Source organism: Eurytemora carolleeae, unplaced genomic scaffold (genome assembly GCF_000591075.1).
Source record: "Eurytemora carolleeae unplaced genomic scaffold, Eaff_2.0 scaffold28, whole genome shotgun sequence".
Taxonomy (NCBI): Eukaryota; Metazoa; Arthropoda; class Copepoda; order Calanoida; family Temoridae; genus Eurytemora; species Eurytemora carolleeae.
In genome coordinates this window covers 437,801-453,121 of record NW_019396147.1, presented here as the reverse complement: position 1 = coordinate 453,121, position 15,321 = coordinate 437,801, and the positions used below count along the sequence as shown (strand labels likewise).

Sequence of the window (15,321 nt, the reverse complement as noted above, 5' to 3'; positions counted from 1 at the left end):
CATTGTCACTTATGGACAGCTGTAAACAGGATACAGTTTTAATCCGTCAAAGTCACTTTAAGACACTTCTAAACATTCGGGATACAGTAATAGTCAGTTATTGTCATTTATAGACAGTTGTTAACATTCAGGATTCAGTTTTAGACAACTATAATTATTTATAGACAATTCTGAACATTCAGGATACAGTCTTAGTGAATTATAGAGACTCATAGACAGTTATGAGGTCACAAAGTTATACAAGTAAAATCAAAACTAGAGGAGCTACGAGGTCATAAAGTCATACCAATAAAATCAAACGTAGAGGAGCTACGAGGTCACAAAGTCATACCAGTAAAATCAAACTAGAGGAGCTACGAGGTCACAGAGAATTAGTGAATTATAGAGACTCATAGAAAGCTGTAAACATTCGGGATACAGTCTTAGCCAATTATAGAGACTCATAGACAGTTGTAAACATTCAGGATACAGTCTTAGTCAATTATAGTAACTTATAGACAGTTGTAAACATTCAGGATACAGTCTTAGTCAATTATTGCTACTCATTGACAATTGTATACATACGGTTATTGTCAGTTATTCTCAATTTTATTCAGTTCCAGTCAGTTTTAGTAAGCTAAAGACGGTTAGACAGCGTCAGTTAACAACTATCTATAAAAATCATAAGATTTGTAAAATTCCTGGATAAGGTTTTTATTCTTTAGTAAGAATAAATTCATTAACAAATGATTGCCACATAAATTAAAGCCGACGTTTTTATAGCTAATCCTATTTTTAATGATTTTTTAAAATTTGATCTGAGATGCCCTGCGCTAGGTTTAAAGATCTGCATTACAAAAGGAATATCTTTAAATGTTTGTTACGATTATATTGGGTCCTGTCCCCACCTTGATAAGATCTTCACAGATAGATATAATCTGCAGAGAGAGCTCTTTATCCTTCTCCGATACCGGAGACCAGACTCCGCTTGTAACCTTAACTGCTAACTGGAGAACCTGTGTTATCATCCCGGCCTCGGCCGAGGATGCGTGTTTGACCTCGAATATTCTCCCAGATGTTCTCAATGTATCATTCCTGTTAACGGAACCAATAAAAAAATACAAATGAAAAAAGTAACATTTTTCATTAATATATGTTACAATCTATATAAAAGAGTCTCTATAATTCAAATAAAATGACGGCATTAATTGATCTACTTACTGTATTTCTTAAATTCGCCAATTTATTACTTTGCGGTATGCGTATTGGGAATATCTATATGTAAATAATAATAATAATAAAAAAATATTTATTATTGGTTCCTGATGCTAGAAAAAGATGCTGGTGGTGCTACCCTTGAGTTTCTAATAACGGCGTCACTATCCATATCACCTGTTATATACGCATATGAATAACCTTTAATACAATCAATACTCGTTAAAACTGTATGATATGTGAAATATCATATATCTATCTTATTAACAAATAAATCAATCAACACGCTTTAAAACTGTATGATATGACCCGTAATATACGCATATTTTTAATCTTCAAAACAATTGATAAGCTTTATAATTATTTAATATGACCGTCATTTACGCATAGGATTAACCTTCAAAACAATTGATAAGCTTTATAATTATTTAATATGACCGTCATTTACGCATAGTATTAACCATCAAACCAATCAATCTGTGTTTTATGTGTTATATGACCCGTCATATACGTATTAACCTTCAAAACAATCAACACGTTTTATCATTTAGCATAAACTAAATAATTAATTGAAAAATAATAATTTGGATTTTTAGGGATACATTATGCATACCAAATTAATTGTTCATGTTACATGCGTTCCTTTTGTCAAGATAAGGGTAATGAAAATGCTTAAATCATGGGTCAACGTTGTCAAGTTCTTGGGACTAAAATGATAAAACAGTTGGAAATGCACTGAATAATAGTCTAACCCGTATCCGGATTGGGAAATAAGATTCTTTATAGCAGGACGGATCCACGATCCGGCTCTACATGTAATGTATCTTTTAAGCTTTTTAATTCGTCTAAAGTTAGTTGTTTCATGAGAGATTATAAATATTTATCTTTATTAAAAACATTAAGAAATTTAGATTAACTTACCATGGTCAAAATATGTTAAATAGTTAATATGATTAGTCCGTAGAGTTCCACCTCTCAGATAATCCTCCTCAGATTCCGTCTCACTCGAGGTTTCATACTCCGCTAGATTTTCAAACTCCCTGGTTCCTTGTCTATCCAGCTTTTCAGGGAACCCAGAGACTGGTTTCCGTCCTCGCTTCCTCGAACCTTTTTTCTTCTTAACTTTACCAGCACTAGATTCCTGGCAGAATAATGGAACCTCGAGTTGTACATCCTCTGGTTTAGGGAGGATATTCTCCAGTTTTATCTTTATCATGAGACGGGAGGCAAGAAAGAGAAGAAGAATTGTTAGTTCAAGAGGACAAGATCCTTTCTCTGGGATACGAACCATACTTAGAACCAGAGCATAACCTCGGCCTAAAATATACATGCACATTGCACAACAATGATTTTGACTTAGTGACTAATTAGTTGATATATTACTAAAATTTAAGGGTTTGCCGCACCTGTATGCCAACTTTTAAAGGAAGTGACCGTAACGTAAGGATCGAACTGAGTATTGTGTAAAACTTCTTTCGGATTCATTTGAGACATATAAAACTCTTTTTAATTATGAACTAATTATGAAAACGTATCCACCCCCAAAGTAGGAGTTTTGAATGTCGAATTTGCGCCCAAACTCAGGATTTACAGATCTTTAAAAAGTTTTATATGTCTTAAATGAATCCGAAAGAAGTTTTCCACAACACTGAATACTCAGTTCAACTACCTTACATAGCCGGTCACTCCCTTTAACTCCTATTTATTTCTTATTCTTATTAAAAAATATCTATATTTGCTACAAGAATCTAACAGAGGGAATTCTATTGATCTTTTATCATATTATTATGTACTGTACGGTTAAGTGCAGAGAGTACAAATACACATGATAGTTAATTATCTTGTTTCTTTTATCAAAAAACTTTCAAATCAAATTTTTGGCGTTAAATGCCTTAAAAGTTTTCCCTTAATTTGATAATCCTCCTTTAACCTCCCGGTTTAGTAGTAATTAATAGTTATAATTACCATTTTTTTAAAATAAACACAGATTTCATAAAACACGAGAATATATTACCTTGTAATAGATATGAGAGAAGGTTCTCTGAGCACTGTGGAGTAGGATGGGTGTCACTAACATGATGAATCTCAAGTAGGAAAACTGCAGACAATATAGAGAATATTTCTTTCCGTAAATTCATATTTATTTTCTCAATTTGAGTGTCAGGGTTGAGTATGTAGGAGAGAACCCAGTCCAACCATCTATCCCTCTCCTCATCCTTCTCATTCCGTAACATTGTCACAGCCTGCTGGAGATATATTGTTTCCTCCATTTTATTCTGAAAATATAAACAATTCAAGGTTTTACGTTAGAGATTTTAGAGCATTGAGTATCTCCTTACTGTGCGTGGAAGCTAAGGAAATGGCCTCCTGTAATGCCTCCGAGGATAGCGGAGAGCCTCCAGTCTGCTGGCTAGTACAGATCTCACCACTGAAACAGGATTGATGTAGAGTATGTTTATTTGAAGATTTAAGATTTAACGGCAGACCTAAATGATCCTTTTGCATGAATATGAGATTGTTTATAAAAAAAATTAAGATGAAACAAGTAAAAACAAATAGCTTTCCTAAATTGACGATTTAAAAAATTATACCTGTCCAAGGTGACCAAAGTTATTTGTGAATCTGAGTTCTCCTCCTCCTCCCAGGTTGTATCTGAGATTAGTTTAGGAGAATCCATATCATATATTCCGGAACTACAGGAGACAGCCATCCTACACAACTTCAGGGGATTCCGCACTAAACATAAACTAGGCTTGGGTAACAGAAGATATAAATATAATGATATATCTTCAAGGATATCCTTCAAAGAACGGCCTCCTTAAAAGCTTTGCCTAATCAAGAAAGAATGAATTCATGTTCCTCCCCCTTTTAAAAATTGATTACTCTCAATTAAAAACCTTATTGATCAAAGAAAGGTGCAATTACACGGTCACTAACAATATATTTTGATTTTCTAAATCATGATAGAAAACCAACCTGATGTGACGGATACTTTCTCTGTCTCAGAATCAAAATCAAGTTCAGGGATTTGAAGAGATCTAAGCGCCGCCATGAGACCTGCCACAGCTGCATCCCTGATATTCCCATCATGATCCAGACAGATAATATCTATATAAAGAACCCAGGCAAACATATGGTTTACAGGACACAGTTCAGTTAGATCAATACAGCTGGAGGAGTCAATAACTTCCTTTACGAAGGCGGACAGGGACTGTGCTTCAGCTGAGGGAGGTCCGGATTTAAAACTAGGATTACACATGGCAGGAAGCGTAACATTGGGAACTATGAATCCTTGGTTTGGGTTCTCTGGAGTAGGTTTAGCCAACTCCAACTTGATACCGCAAACTACTGTTGTATTCCCTTGTCTGACTATTGACGATCCATCGGCAGATTTTATATTTCCAGATGATATTGAAATCGGTCGTCGTTCGTTAAGTTTTCGACCATCTGGCCTAAATATCAACGGAAATTTAAAGTATATTTAAAATTTTACATTTTATACGAAAATAGACAAATAAATATATAAGACTGAAAAAATAGCTAAATAGCTAAATTCCGTTTCCCTGAATCCCGAAGATATATGTTTCCGAAGATACTCAGTCGGCTGCAAGCTTCGGAACTCTAAACTCATTTTCCCTGAAATTTATTCAGTAACTTATATTCGTCAGTTTCCTTGGTTTCCATCAATCGTTGAAACGGCTAAGCCGAATGAGTGTACTACATGGCATTGAAGCTGTTTGTCGGTTAAGATAAAAAAAAACGCTTAGTTAATTTTTGAAATATTTTTTTTTATGATTTAATCATGTTTAAAGAGAAAATGGTCAAATTTGTAAGATATGAGCATGGGGTTCTTTTATAAATTAGGAAAGAATCCTAGAAGAGAGTTGAAACAATACTACAAAACAGAATAATAGAAGAGGAGACATGTTTCAAACGGATTTAAGTTTGACAAATCATGTATAATGATGATCATAACAATAATAGAAAAATAACAGGTTTTCATTATATCACAGATTGCATAATAGTTAAATATTTACTATTTACATTTTTATTTTAACAAATGAAACCACGCTGTTGGTGATTTTGAAAAAAAACACAAAAAGTTTCCTTTTCAATCTTTCGAGAACTATTTTTTTCTAAATTTATTGAGAAACTCCTCCGTGGCCTGATCTTCTCCCATCTTTCTCTTGAGTTCGAGCAGTTTATCTCCTAAAGATCGAGCCACAGGTTTCCTAGCTTTCTCATTCTCCGATGGTGGCAAAAGACGATTCAATCTTGAATAAAAAACGTTTGTTATCTAGGGTAAATCTAGGGTATGAAAAATGAACATGTCTCAAGCTTGTTGCAGTTTTCTTATCTTCTAAGTTTAGCTGGAATCTGACACTAATTAATACAACAAAAAACGTGTAAACTACAGAACATAGACTGAGGAGGGGGGATTAATAAAATGTGCATTAATTGAAATGTTAATTAGGGAAAGATTAAAAATTCAGATTAAAGGATTTAGAGAATCTGTTCTACCTTTTACGAGGAATGGTTGAAATTTTTCTGGGCTTTTGTTGAGAAATTTGATTTGGTTCTGTTTTTGGTTCATTCTCTTTAGGTTTAGCTGTTCTAAGATCCTCCGGGAATATCTGGGGTGGGGATCTTATCTCCTCTAGGTCTAACTCCTCTTCAAGCTTAGCACTTACATGCTCACCCTTCTTATCTGATTCTCTCAGAAAGTTTTGAAAGGGTTCGGTTTCTCTTGTATCCATCATCAACCTGTCTACTCTACTCACTTCAAAATCTGAGCTCTCCAATACTACTATACTCTCAGAGTTGGAATCCGACCTGCGTAGCAGAAATGAACCAGAGTTCTTTAGCAGGTTAGAGATTGAATCCTGGTGAACAAGTGGAACTCTGGGTTGGGGTTGTTGGAGCAGTAGTTGCATGCTTAGATCTATATTCTCCTCGTCGATTTTAGATTGAACTGTTTTCTTCACTCCGAGGCTAGTAATGCCGAGGGCTGCAGGATTTATCGATCTAGGATATATCTCAGGGTTGGTCTGAGAACACATATGCCTCACTTGTTCCGGAACATCTTCAACAAAAATGCTTCATCATGAACTTATATAAACTCACTGATAAATTTCTTAATTTTTGTTGTTGTTGACAATTAATTAAAATCATACCGGAAGATTGTCCCAGAAGTTGGGGGGAATGAATATCAAGATTTCTAGATGATTGAGGGGAGCAGGAGATCAGATACTGAGGTTCTATCAACATTCTAGAAATAAGATAATTGTTTTGTTTAGTTTAAACAAATCATTTTTACGGCACTGATGTGGAATTGCAAATCTTGGAGCATTTTAACCCATTAACGAATTTATACCCAATTTCACCGAACGCTTATTTAGGTAAAACTGGATTTTTTTCAATTTATTGATTTAATCAAATTCATTATCACCTGACAGTTTCTTGTTGATTTGTGTTAATGGTAACATCACAGTGAATATGCTCTTGGAGAACCTTTTTCAGTTTTATAATCTCCTGTCTACAGTTCAACAATACAATATTGTATACAATATAATATCATTTAACAAAAATTTCAATGGATATGATCATGTGATGAAATGATATTGAAATAATCTTTGCAATTAAATATTGATGAACTTTCCTGAGTATATTGTTTTCCATTGAAAGATGTTTAGTTTCTTTCTTCATTTGATCAAAAACTTCTCGTTTTCGAATTCTGCTTCGCATAGCAGAATATCGGTTTCTCTCCTGAGCTTCTCTTCTCTTTAAGTCCTCAGTGGTGCTGGATTCCGAACTATCCGTCCTCGGAGTCGGTTCTTCAAGCTCAGAAGAATGGTTTTTACTCCCCCGACTAAAAGTAGATCGAATCCTTTCTTTCGGTGTTGCATTCAATACATCATTATCTCTGACTGAAATATAATAATTCAGCGCCCGCTTATATAAATGTTAAAATTGGCAATAGAAAACTTAAAGACAATTTAAAGTTTGATTTTGTCTTTATTGCAAATCTCTATAGGAGTACCTATTTATATATTAATCTTGACTGCCTCTTAACAATGTTTCCTAGGTTTTCACTCCTACCATAAATCAATCTTATGCTTATCAAGTAAGTTCTGGATTAATGACTTTGCATGATGTGCAATGTTTATGTTTATGTTTGGATTATTTTCAGGACTCCTGGCGGAGTATATAAGAAAATTTCCGATTGTTGTCATGATATTCATATGGTTGCATATCTCACATCAATATATACAGAGTATATTATATTCAATAATTACGAATATCCAGTGAATCAAGATTAAAAATAAGGGACATTTATTTCTTTTTTTTTGGTAGAGTTTTTATTTTTTCTCTTCCTTGACATTTTTTATTTTTTTTTATTTTTCGACATGTTTATTTAAAATTTTTTCTAAGATTATTTTTTTTTCTTATTTGGCCTTTCTGTTTTCTTTTAAAGTAATCTTTTTTTGGCTCTTTTTGTCCCAACAAAATAAACTAGATTAGAAATTTTTTACATATTTATCATATCTGTATTTAAAAGTATTTAACGTTGGTGCAGTTTTTATATCACAGGGTTAATCATTCCATGGAGAAACAACTCTTTGGCTAAAAAAAATGAAAAGTGTTTTGAGCGAGTGGAGGTGGCAAGAGCATTTTGGTGTTAGCTTTGGTCTTAAAAATCGGTATGTGTACCTAAAGGAACGTTGTACAGCTTCACGGTTTCTCCTGAAGGCATCTTGAGTAGAACTTGAGCTTTATCCGCAGAAGGTTCATGTTCTACACCTAAACATACAAGGCATAGGAGATAATAGTTTTAATATATCAATAAAAAAAAAATGGCATGCCCGATTTACAACGGTACCCTTTTAACCTTTTTCTGAGCAAAGTGATTAAATTATTCTTATTTTTCCATCAGAAAATTTCTAATTTCTAAATGTTGTTTACGCATACAAACAAACTGGTGGATTTATATAGCAGAGACAAAGCAGAATTATATTTACCACTATCCCTCAACATTTATCAGATAAAAGGGAATCTGGCATGAAATTAAATAAAAATTATGACTAAAAAGTACGTAGAATCTAGGACAAAGTCCTAATAGCGGACATGATCCGATCAAACAATACATCCCATTCAACGCTACTATGGTCGGCAGCTCCTGGCTCTTCATGGCTCACAACTGGCTCATCAACCCCTTTATCCCAGTACACTCAAAAAAGACTCCATTACTTTCCTTAAATGATCATCCTAGGTTTTACGTCTCTCGTACTTCATATGGAATATATAATCAGCGAAAACCCCAAATACAAAATATTAAATATTAAAAAAAAAATAATAACCATAACAATTTTGTAAAAATTAAGTTATTATGAGCCAGTGCTTTGCCATGAAACTCCTGGAAACTCAATATTCAGTAAATTCTCGATTGCTTTTAGATGGGTAAAAAATACATCATGACTGGTTGAATCAGATCTGCCTATACAAATTGCATTTTTGTTTCCTTTTATAAAAGTACAAAAAAGTGCCCCTTGGCACTGAACCCGGGTACATTAACATTACGTCGACAGTTCCTTTTTAATGGACGTTATTAAATCTACTAACTTGGTTTAAAAAGAGGAAGGGGTCCGTTTGGTAAAAGAGGTTTCAGGTTTCTAGATATACTCCGTCCAGAGATCTGTTTAGATATCGGGGCTCTAAATATAAACTTGTTTAAACTGAACTATAGACAAGTAAAGATAAATAAATACCTTTTAGTAAACGGAGTAGGTGTGTTCAGAGCAGATATAGGATATATACTAGGAGTGTTTAAAGAATCATCACTCGGTATATCATTTGCTGATATTGAAGCAGAAAGCCTGTCTGAACCTAAAAATGAAAATGTTTAAAACTGACATGAGAACAATATTTATAACAATTGATACTACCTTCAACAAAATTGAAACTTAAGTTTCCAATTATTTTTTTGGATCAACTTGAATCCGTAGAGGCTTTCAAAAACCTTTTCTGAAGCTGTCATGCATGATAATAACCCAGTAAACTTTTGAAAATTTAGGGGAACCTTATAAAATCGAATTAAGAATAAATCTACTCCTTACATGCTTCACAGAGCATGGTGTGACTGAAAAGAGATTAAGGAACGATAATTCCGGATCAATCCCATATGGAAGAATCATCTCGTACATTTTTTTTTAACATGTCACAGCATCTGGGGGTAGATTTATTAAAAGTAAATGAAGGTTTACAGAAGTTTGATAATGGTTTATCGTTCTTGTCAGCTTCAGAAAAGGTTCCGCAAGGCCTTTACGGATCCAAATTAAGCCGGAAAAAAATGGAAACCATGAATGAAAAAAAAAACAGACACTAAATTGACAGTTGACACCAACAACTTTCAGGAGGAATAAAATTCGTTTTTGTTTAATAAAGTCTTTAAAAAAATGTCGCTACAGATTTTATACTTCTGAACGGTACATTTTCAAAGTTAATAACAGTTTCAAATTACAAAATCCTTAATAAAAAAGACTAGAGACAACTTAAAGTAGGTAAACAAACCTGATTTTACAGCTTCTGCTGCTTTCCTGAAATGTGCGTCAAACGGATTTTCTTTCGGATCCTGAAAATCCGGAAACAAGTCATTTGCAAGTCTCAAAATTTTGGTTGGAGTGGGCGTGTCATCTACTGGGAAAGGGTCAAGTACGGTCAGTTTCCGACTCTCATCTTGATACTTGTCATTTTTCTCATCCTCGTCGGATGTTCGTCGGTCCGAAGACATTCTTTTCTGTAAAAAAATCTACTTTGCACCGGTATAAAAATATATTCTGATGGATTTATCAAAGCTAGATGTAGCAAATAAACCAGGTTTGTCTGAACTGGTGGCAAGACCTGTAAGAGGAGGTTCAGATATTTGGTGAGTATTGACACACTCCAATCCGTCCTTATTATACTCCGTGACACAGAGTGCTCCGGAGCCCATACAGCTCACCAGGGTTCCATCTTTTATCATCTCCGTAGACCAAACAGTAGATTTATCCAACTGTGTAGATTGTGTAGAATCTCCAGATGATATTTTCCATTTGAATAGTTTGCCCTGAACTGTTCCTGCCACTAAACCAGGAGTAGAACCCTGAACCAGGTTCAGGTTTGATACACCTCTAGATAAGGAGGTTTCCCACAGTAGTTTAGTCGCTCTAACATCGAAAACTTTTATATCACCGTTATCGAACCCTGCAGCGACAAGTTTAGAGTCTGGACCTGAGTGAGAGACGGACCAACAGTCTCTCTTTGTCTCTGTTTCACCAGGAGACATACGCAGAATAGGTTTCTCTAGAGTTCTCCGGTCCCATAACTTTACTTCTCCATCCCGACCACCTGAAATAAAACAAAATAATAAACAAAGAAAGCAAATTCTTAAAAATTAAGAAAAAAGTCATATCTTTTCAAAAGTTTCTTGTAAAAAATAACGTGAGAGTGGACCGGATTATATTGATTATCTCCAAGCTTGAACACCAACATGCGCGCATAAAATGCAAATTTCTTTGTTATAAAATTCTTGTAATGATTCAATCTAGAAAAAAATTTCTGTTATGTCAAAAAATTCCTCTTGAAGAGCTTTGCACGATTAAATATGATGTAAGTAGCGATATAGTTGCAACATCAATTAGATAAAGAAATATTGAACCTGTAACTACTTCTGAAGACCCAATACCACCGCCAGCAATAGTGTTCACTATATCGGAGTGTGCCTTGACAGTGTCCACCTGGAGTAAGGTTTCAATATCCCAGAAAACTAAGGATCCGGAGAAATCTCCGCAACAGTAAACCCTATCCGTCAAATCACAGACATAAAAGGTTCCACATCTAAATACACAAAAAAGTATAATTAGCGATTCAACATTAAGGTGCTAATGGAACACACAATTCACAACCAGATTAGAAATTGACAACAAAAATCACATTTAAAATAAAATTAACACTAATTCGTCTACATTAAATAAATGGTATGTTTTTTTATAATTTTAAATTCACTTTAGTTAATTTATTCTTCACAAGCAGAATGCATAATACAATAACAATTCTAGTGAGTGAAATATAATATTGAATGCGCACCTGATAGCTCTGGGAAGATTAGCTGAACCTGTCTCTGAGAGATCTCGTCCACCCAAGCTGAAGACCTTGATCAACCCAGCTCCTAGGATTATATAAACTTAAAAATCAGAATCTTATTTGAAGGAAATTTTAATTTTTTTTTTGGATGAACGAGAATGAATATAATTTGGTTTCGATTAATGCTAATTTCTTTTCAGAGATGCTGATAAAAACATTAAAAAAGCTCTCTCCCATGGTAACATATTTCAGTGGGTTTGAAAACAACTACGATGGATCATTTCTAATAAATATTTTTTAACATAACTACGAAGTAAATGCTGTTACAAATACCTTTAAAATAATCCTGCAAATATTATGAAAAGGTAAACTAAATTTATAAAATATGTCAACTTGTCAAGTGACCTTTCTTCAACATCAGGATTTTATTGTTTAAATCAAAGAAATTTAAAAACAAAGATAATTTTTCCTGTCTTTTATCTTAAATTGTTGCACAAGGCTATTTTGATTCTTACATATAGGTGTAATTGTAATTGTTTGTGCTATCAAATTAATTGCTTCTATTCTTCAAATACGGAAAAACAACATCACTGTGCTTGTTAAAGGGTTTGTTCAGATATCAGGGTCAAGTTCATAAATTATGATTACCTCTATCAGATTTTACATTTACTTCTAAATCGACAAAAATCACCGATCTGCTCAATGAACGTTTTACTGAAGAGAGGGGGAAAGAGGTTGTTTACAATTTACTGTGACGCATTTTAACAGCTTTGACACTGGGTTTATTGTAAACAAACTATATAATTAGTATAGAATCATTGCATAAACCCAGGCCTTCTATCTGCACAACCTTTATTTTTATTTCGAGAAAACTAATGTCAGAGCTCTCACATTGCAATGTGTCCTAAAACCTAGTACATAGGATCCCGTTGGATCCCCAGCAATATCTGGATCCCCAGCAATATCTAGATCCCGTTGGATCCCCAAAACTGTTTAACAATGAGATTATTTCAAACTAATCTGATAATGGTTCATCAGATGTTGGTGACATGTCTGTCTGTCTCTTTGGCATGTCTGTCTGTCTCTTTGATCTATCTGTCTGTCTGTATGACATGTTTTTCTGTTTTTTTGACCTGTCTGTCTGTCTATTTGACCTGTCTGTCTGCCTGTTTGACCTGTCTCGTCTGTCTGTCTGTCTGTTTGACCTGACTGTCTGTCTGTTTGAACTGACTGTCTGTCTGTTTGAACTGACTGTCTGTCTGTTTGAACTGACTGTCTGTCTGTTTGACCTGTCTGTCTATATGTTTGACCTGTCTGTCTGTTTGATGACCTGTCTGTTTTCTAAAGTCCGCGAAATTTTGTTTGTTTTTGTTTTACAGTGTATCCAACGAGAAAATGTTCACAATTGAAATAGAAGATGGGCGCGAAGCGCCCTTAAAAAGCCTAGTATTTTTAAGTGTCATTAATTCTGCTATTGTATCTATAAAACCTAGGACAGGTAAATAAATAAATCTTTAGTTCAATAATTATTTTCTCACACAATTCTCAAATATCTGAACAATCCACTTCAAACACTTGGGTCTTAATGACCTGCGTTGGATGCTCCGCTCACAACTAAACGAGCAGACGAAGGAATCCAGGATAAAGAAAAAACTGTGAAATCAACTTCTTTCTCAGCAACTTCTAACAAGGATGCACGTCCTGTAGAACCCATCTTTGCTCCAGATATATCAAACCTTCTGCATTTTATCAAATTCTGAAAAGCAAAAAGTTTGAATGCTTGATTGGGCATTTTATAGCATTTATAAAAGAGAAACTTTTATTAATACTTGGAACACAAAAAAATACAGACATAGGGAGAATTATATTCTTACTTTTCAATACAAAGTACAATATCATTTTTCATCAGAATTCTAAACATTGAATGAAAAATTATTGAAACTCTCGGCGATGATATTTGTCAGGGTCAAAATAACTTGTTACAACGACACGGTTGGCGAATTTCCTTCCGGTGAGCGCATGTTGGGCCTTCTGGCACTCAGTGCTACTACCGAACTCGATGAAGACCTTCCCACAGCCGGGAACATCTATACCAGGCACGGGACGAGGGATCTCAATGCTTCTAATTTCTCCGAATCTTCCGCATTCTTCTCTGATGTCCTCCAAGATATCTTCGTATTCCTCCTCATCTGTCAGCTCTTCGGGAACCACCATGTTGAGAAGACAGAGAACCTCTGTAGGAGCTCCAGGTCCTGCTCCCACCAGACCAGGAACCTGGAGCTGGGCGGGCATACCGGCTCCCATTGTTTTGGAGCCGATACTAGCTCGCTGGACAATGATCTTTTTGTCACCAAGCTGCATACCGTTTAATCCAGCAATCGCCTGGAAATAAAACATGCTTTTTTGAAGAAATATGTAATAAGGGGTATAGTTTTCCTAGAATAAAGTTCAAGAATGATATTTTGAATATAAATACACATATTTCATATTAAAAGCTTTTAAATATTTTCAACCCCCCAAACAAATCTTTACCCCAAAATATAAAACTTTGCGATCAAACAACTTTTAAAAGAAGAGAATAGGATTTAAAAATCATTGAGTAAAAAATATTTGACTTATTTTTAGTTAAGTGCACTGCAAATTTTCATATTTGGTAATAATTTTAACCTGATCTGTGATATTTGAGTCGAGATACTCTGCAAACGCGTAACCCTTGGATAATCCTGTTCCTATATCCTTGACAAGGTTGAAGGATTTCAACTGCCCGAAGGATACCAGGAGCTCCTGAACCTGATCCTCGTTCAAATAGTTCGGAATACCACCGACGAAGATCTTGTCCGCTGAGTCCGGAACAACAGTGCTCACGATACCCGGCATTGCGCCCATACCACCTCCAACATTCTCCAGTCCACTCCCGCTGGGGAGTGGCTGGTAGTCACGGGGTCGACGTAACTTCAGAGACTGGCCTTTAAAATTGATACCGTCGAATGCCATTGCTGTTGTTGTTTCGTCGATGGATCGACACTCAAGGAAAGCAAAGTTTTTATCTCTGTTAATATGACAGGCTAGCATTGGATTTCCTTCGGCCTGCGCTAAACCGTTCAGATGCATTTGCTGGTTAAAGAAATCTATCATTTCTGTTTCTGTAAACCCGAACGGTAGATTTCCGACATAGATTCTTCTAGCTTGCCGAGTTATAGAGCTTCCAACTACAGCTACAGCAGCCTGAAAAACGAACAGTCAAAGTAACAAAGAACGTAACGTGTGACAGTGTAAGATTTAAGACAATCATAGCTGTATTTCATGAGAAATAATCTTATAATGCATTTAATTTTTGATGTACTAAAGTTTTTTGATTTGTTGTATTCAATCTGAAAAAATTTTTTGTATTGATTTATATTCCTTTATAAAAAATGTCATACATATTACATATATTCTTCTGTTCCGAAAAAATAAACTTAGTATAATTGTGCAAATGCACAAATATTCACTTGTTAACAATTGATATTAGTCCAGGAATACGGTTTGTAATTTGTAATTCAATTTTTAATCTTAAGTTGCATATTCCCCTTATAAGATTAAATATGAAAAATTTGTATATTAATAATTTGTTCATTATTATATTGAGAAACCTTTAAGGAATCCACTGCTTGTAAAAAATCTTAACATTTCAAATTGAAAGAATATAAAATAAATTATCTTCATACGATAAGAAATAAGAGATACGACTAACCTGAGGAGTATCCGGCATGAGTGTTGCCGGAATCTGACCAGCGGACTGCATACTCTTATACTGGATCGGAGTAATGTGCTCAAACCCTGGGGGAGGTACGTCCCAGTATAGAGAGGGCTTACGCCTCTTGCTAGTCTTTTTCCTGTCCTTGGACCGAGATCGTCTTCGGTCTTTAGACTTAGATCTACGTCTAGGAGACCTGTCCCGGGATCTATCTTCATGCTTCCGATCTTCTCCCATGTTCAGAAACTAGTCTGAAATATTCAGAAATCAAA

General features: G+C 34.8%; 5 protein-coding genes across 5 annotated transcripts in view; all 5 read right to left on the bottom strand.

The window, feature by feature from the left end:
* LOC111696386 (uncharacterized) overlaps positions 1–3,496 on the bottom strand; it is an 18,915-nt gene extending 15,419 nt beyond the window's left edge. The window contains exons 1-4 of the mRNA XM_023465977.1: positions 3,209–3,496; positions 2,116–2,511; positions 1,302–1,371; positions 888–1,074 (exon numbers count right to left, since the gene is read on the bottom strand). Coding sequence (XP_023321745.1) covers positions 888–1,074; positions 1,302–1,371; positions 2,116–2,511; positions 3,209–3,464 — 909 coding nt within the window. The 5' untranslated portion in view covers positions 3,465–3,496. The remainder of the gene's footprint in view (positions 1–887; positions 1,075–1,301; positions 1,372–2,115; positions 2,512–3,208) is intronic.
* LOC111696390 (exosome complex component RRP43) lies at positions 3,469–4,835 on the bottom strand. The gene is made up of 4 exons (XM_023465982.1): positions 4,758–4,835; positions 4,171–4,646; positions 3,786–3,930; positions 3,469–3,622 (listed from the first exon to the last, which is right to left on the bottom strand). Exons 1-4 carry the CDS (start codon positions 4,823–4,825, stop codon positions 3,496–3,498), a joined length of 816 nt encoding a protein of 271 aa, XP_023321750.1. The 5' UTR covers positions 4,826–4,835; the 3' UTR covers positions 3,469–3,495.
* On the bottom strand, positions 4,831–9,994 carry LOC111696387 (uncharacterized). Its single transcript, XM_023465978.1, has 9 exons — positions 9,763–9,994; positions 8,961–9,078; positions 8,815–8,906; positions 7,906–7,995; positions 6,854–7,121; positions 6,644–6,730; positions 6,369–6,463; positions 5,716–6,277; positions 4,831–5,468 (listed from the first exon to the last, which is right to left on the bottom strand). The coding sequence occupies exons 1-9, from the start codon at positions 9,980–9,982 to the stop codon at positions 5,321–5,323; spliced, it is 1,680 nt and encodes a 559-aa protein (XP_023321746.1). The 5' UTR covers positions 9,983–9,994; the 3' UTR covers positions 4,831–5,320.
* LOC111696389 (WD repeat-containing protein 92) lies at positions 9,985–13,123 on the bottom strand. The gene is made up of 4 exons (XM_023465981.1): positions 12,904–13,123; positions 11,317–11,398; positions 10,889–11,067; positions 9,985–10,578 (listed from the first exon to the last, which is right to left on the bottom strand). Exons 1-4 carry the CDS (start codon positions 13,103–13,105, stop codon positions 10,001–10,003), a joined length of 1,041 nt encoding a protein of 346 aa, XP_023321749.1. The 5' UTR covers positions 13,106–13,123; the 3' UTR covers positions 9,985–10,000.
* LOC111696388 (splicing factor U2AF 50 kDa subunit) lies at positions 13,068–15,321 on the bottom strand. Its single transcript, XM_023465980.1, has 3 exons — positions 15,047–15,321; positions 13,981–14,538; positions 13,068–13,695 (listed from the first exon to the last, which is right to left on the bottom strand). Exons 1-3 carry the CDS (start codon positions 15,284–15,286, stop codon positions 13,246–13,248), a joined length of 1,248 nt encoding a protein of 415 aa, XP_023321748.1. The 5' UTR covers positions 15,287–15,321; the 3' UTR covers positions 13,068–13,245.

Excerpts from the sequence above, each read along its gene's own strand:
- LOC111696390 (XM_023465982.1), bottom strand. The coding sequence starts at position 4,825 with ATGAGTTTAGAGTTCCGAAGCTTGCAGCCGACTGAGTATCTTCGGAAA. Across the intron at positions 3,931-4,170 it reads GAAAGTATCCGTCACATCAG|TGCGGAATCCCCTGAAGTTG; the intron begins GTTGGTTTTCTA and ends GTTTATGTTTAG. Across the intron at positions 3,623-3,785 it reads ACTTTGGTCACCTTGGACAG|TGGTGAGATCTGTACTAGCC; the intron begins GTATAATTTTTT and ends ATCCTGTTTCAG.
- LOC111696387 (XM_023465978.1), bottom strand. The coding sequence starts at position 9,982 with ATGTCTTCGGACCGACGAACATCCGACGAGGATGAGAAAAATGACAAG. Across the intron at positions 8,907-8,960 it reads CCTACTCCGTTTACTAAAAG|AGCCCCGATATCTAAACAGA; the intron begins GTATTTATTTAT and ends GTTTATATTTAG. Across the intron at positions 7,122-7,905 it reads GCTGTACAACGTTCCTTTAG|TCAGAGATAATGATGTATTG; the intron begins GTACACATACCG and ends ATTATATTTCAG.
- LOC111696389 (XM_023465981.1), bottom strand. The coding sequence starts at position 13,105 with ATGCCCAATCAAGCATTCAAACTTTTTGCTTTTCAGAATTTGATAAAA. Across the intron at positions 11,068-11,316 it reads AATCTTCCCAGAGCTATCAG|ATGTGGAACCTTTTATGTCT; the intron begins GTGCGCATTCAA and ends TTGTGTATTTAG. Across the intron at positions 10,579-10,888 it reads GTCTTCAGAAGTAGTTACAG|GTGGTCGGGATGGAGAAGTA; the intron begins GTTCAATATTTC and ends GTTTTATTTCAG.
- LOC111696388 (XM_023465980.1), bottom strand. The coding sequence starts at position 15,286 with ATGGGAGAAGATCGGAAGCATGAAGATAGATCCCGGGACAGGTCTCCT. Across the intron at positions 14,539-15,046 it reads TCATGCCGGATACTCCTCAG|GCTGCTGTAGCTGTAGTTGG; the intron begins GTTAGTCGTATC and ends TTCGTTTTTCAG. Across the intron at positions 13,696-13,980 it reads ACTCAAATATCACAGATCAG|GCGATTGCTGGATTAAACGG; the intron begins GTTAAAATTATT and ends TTTTATTTCCAG.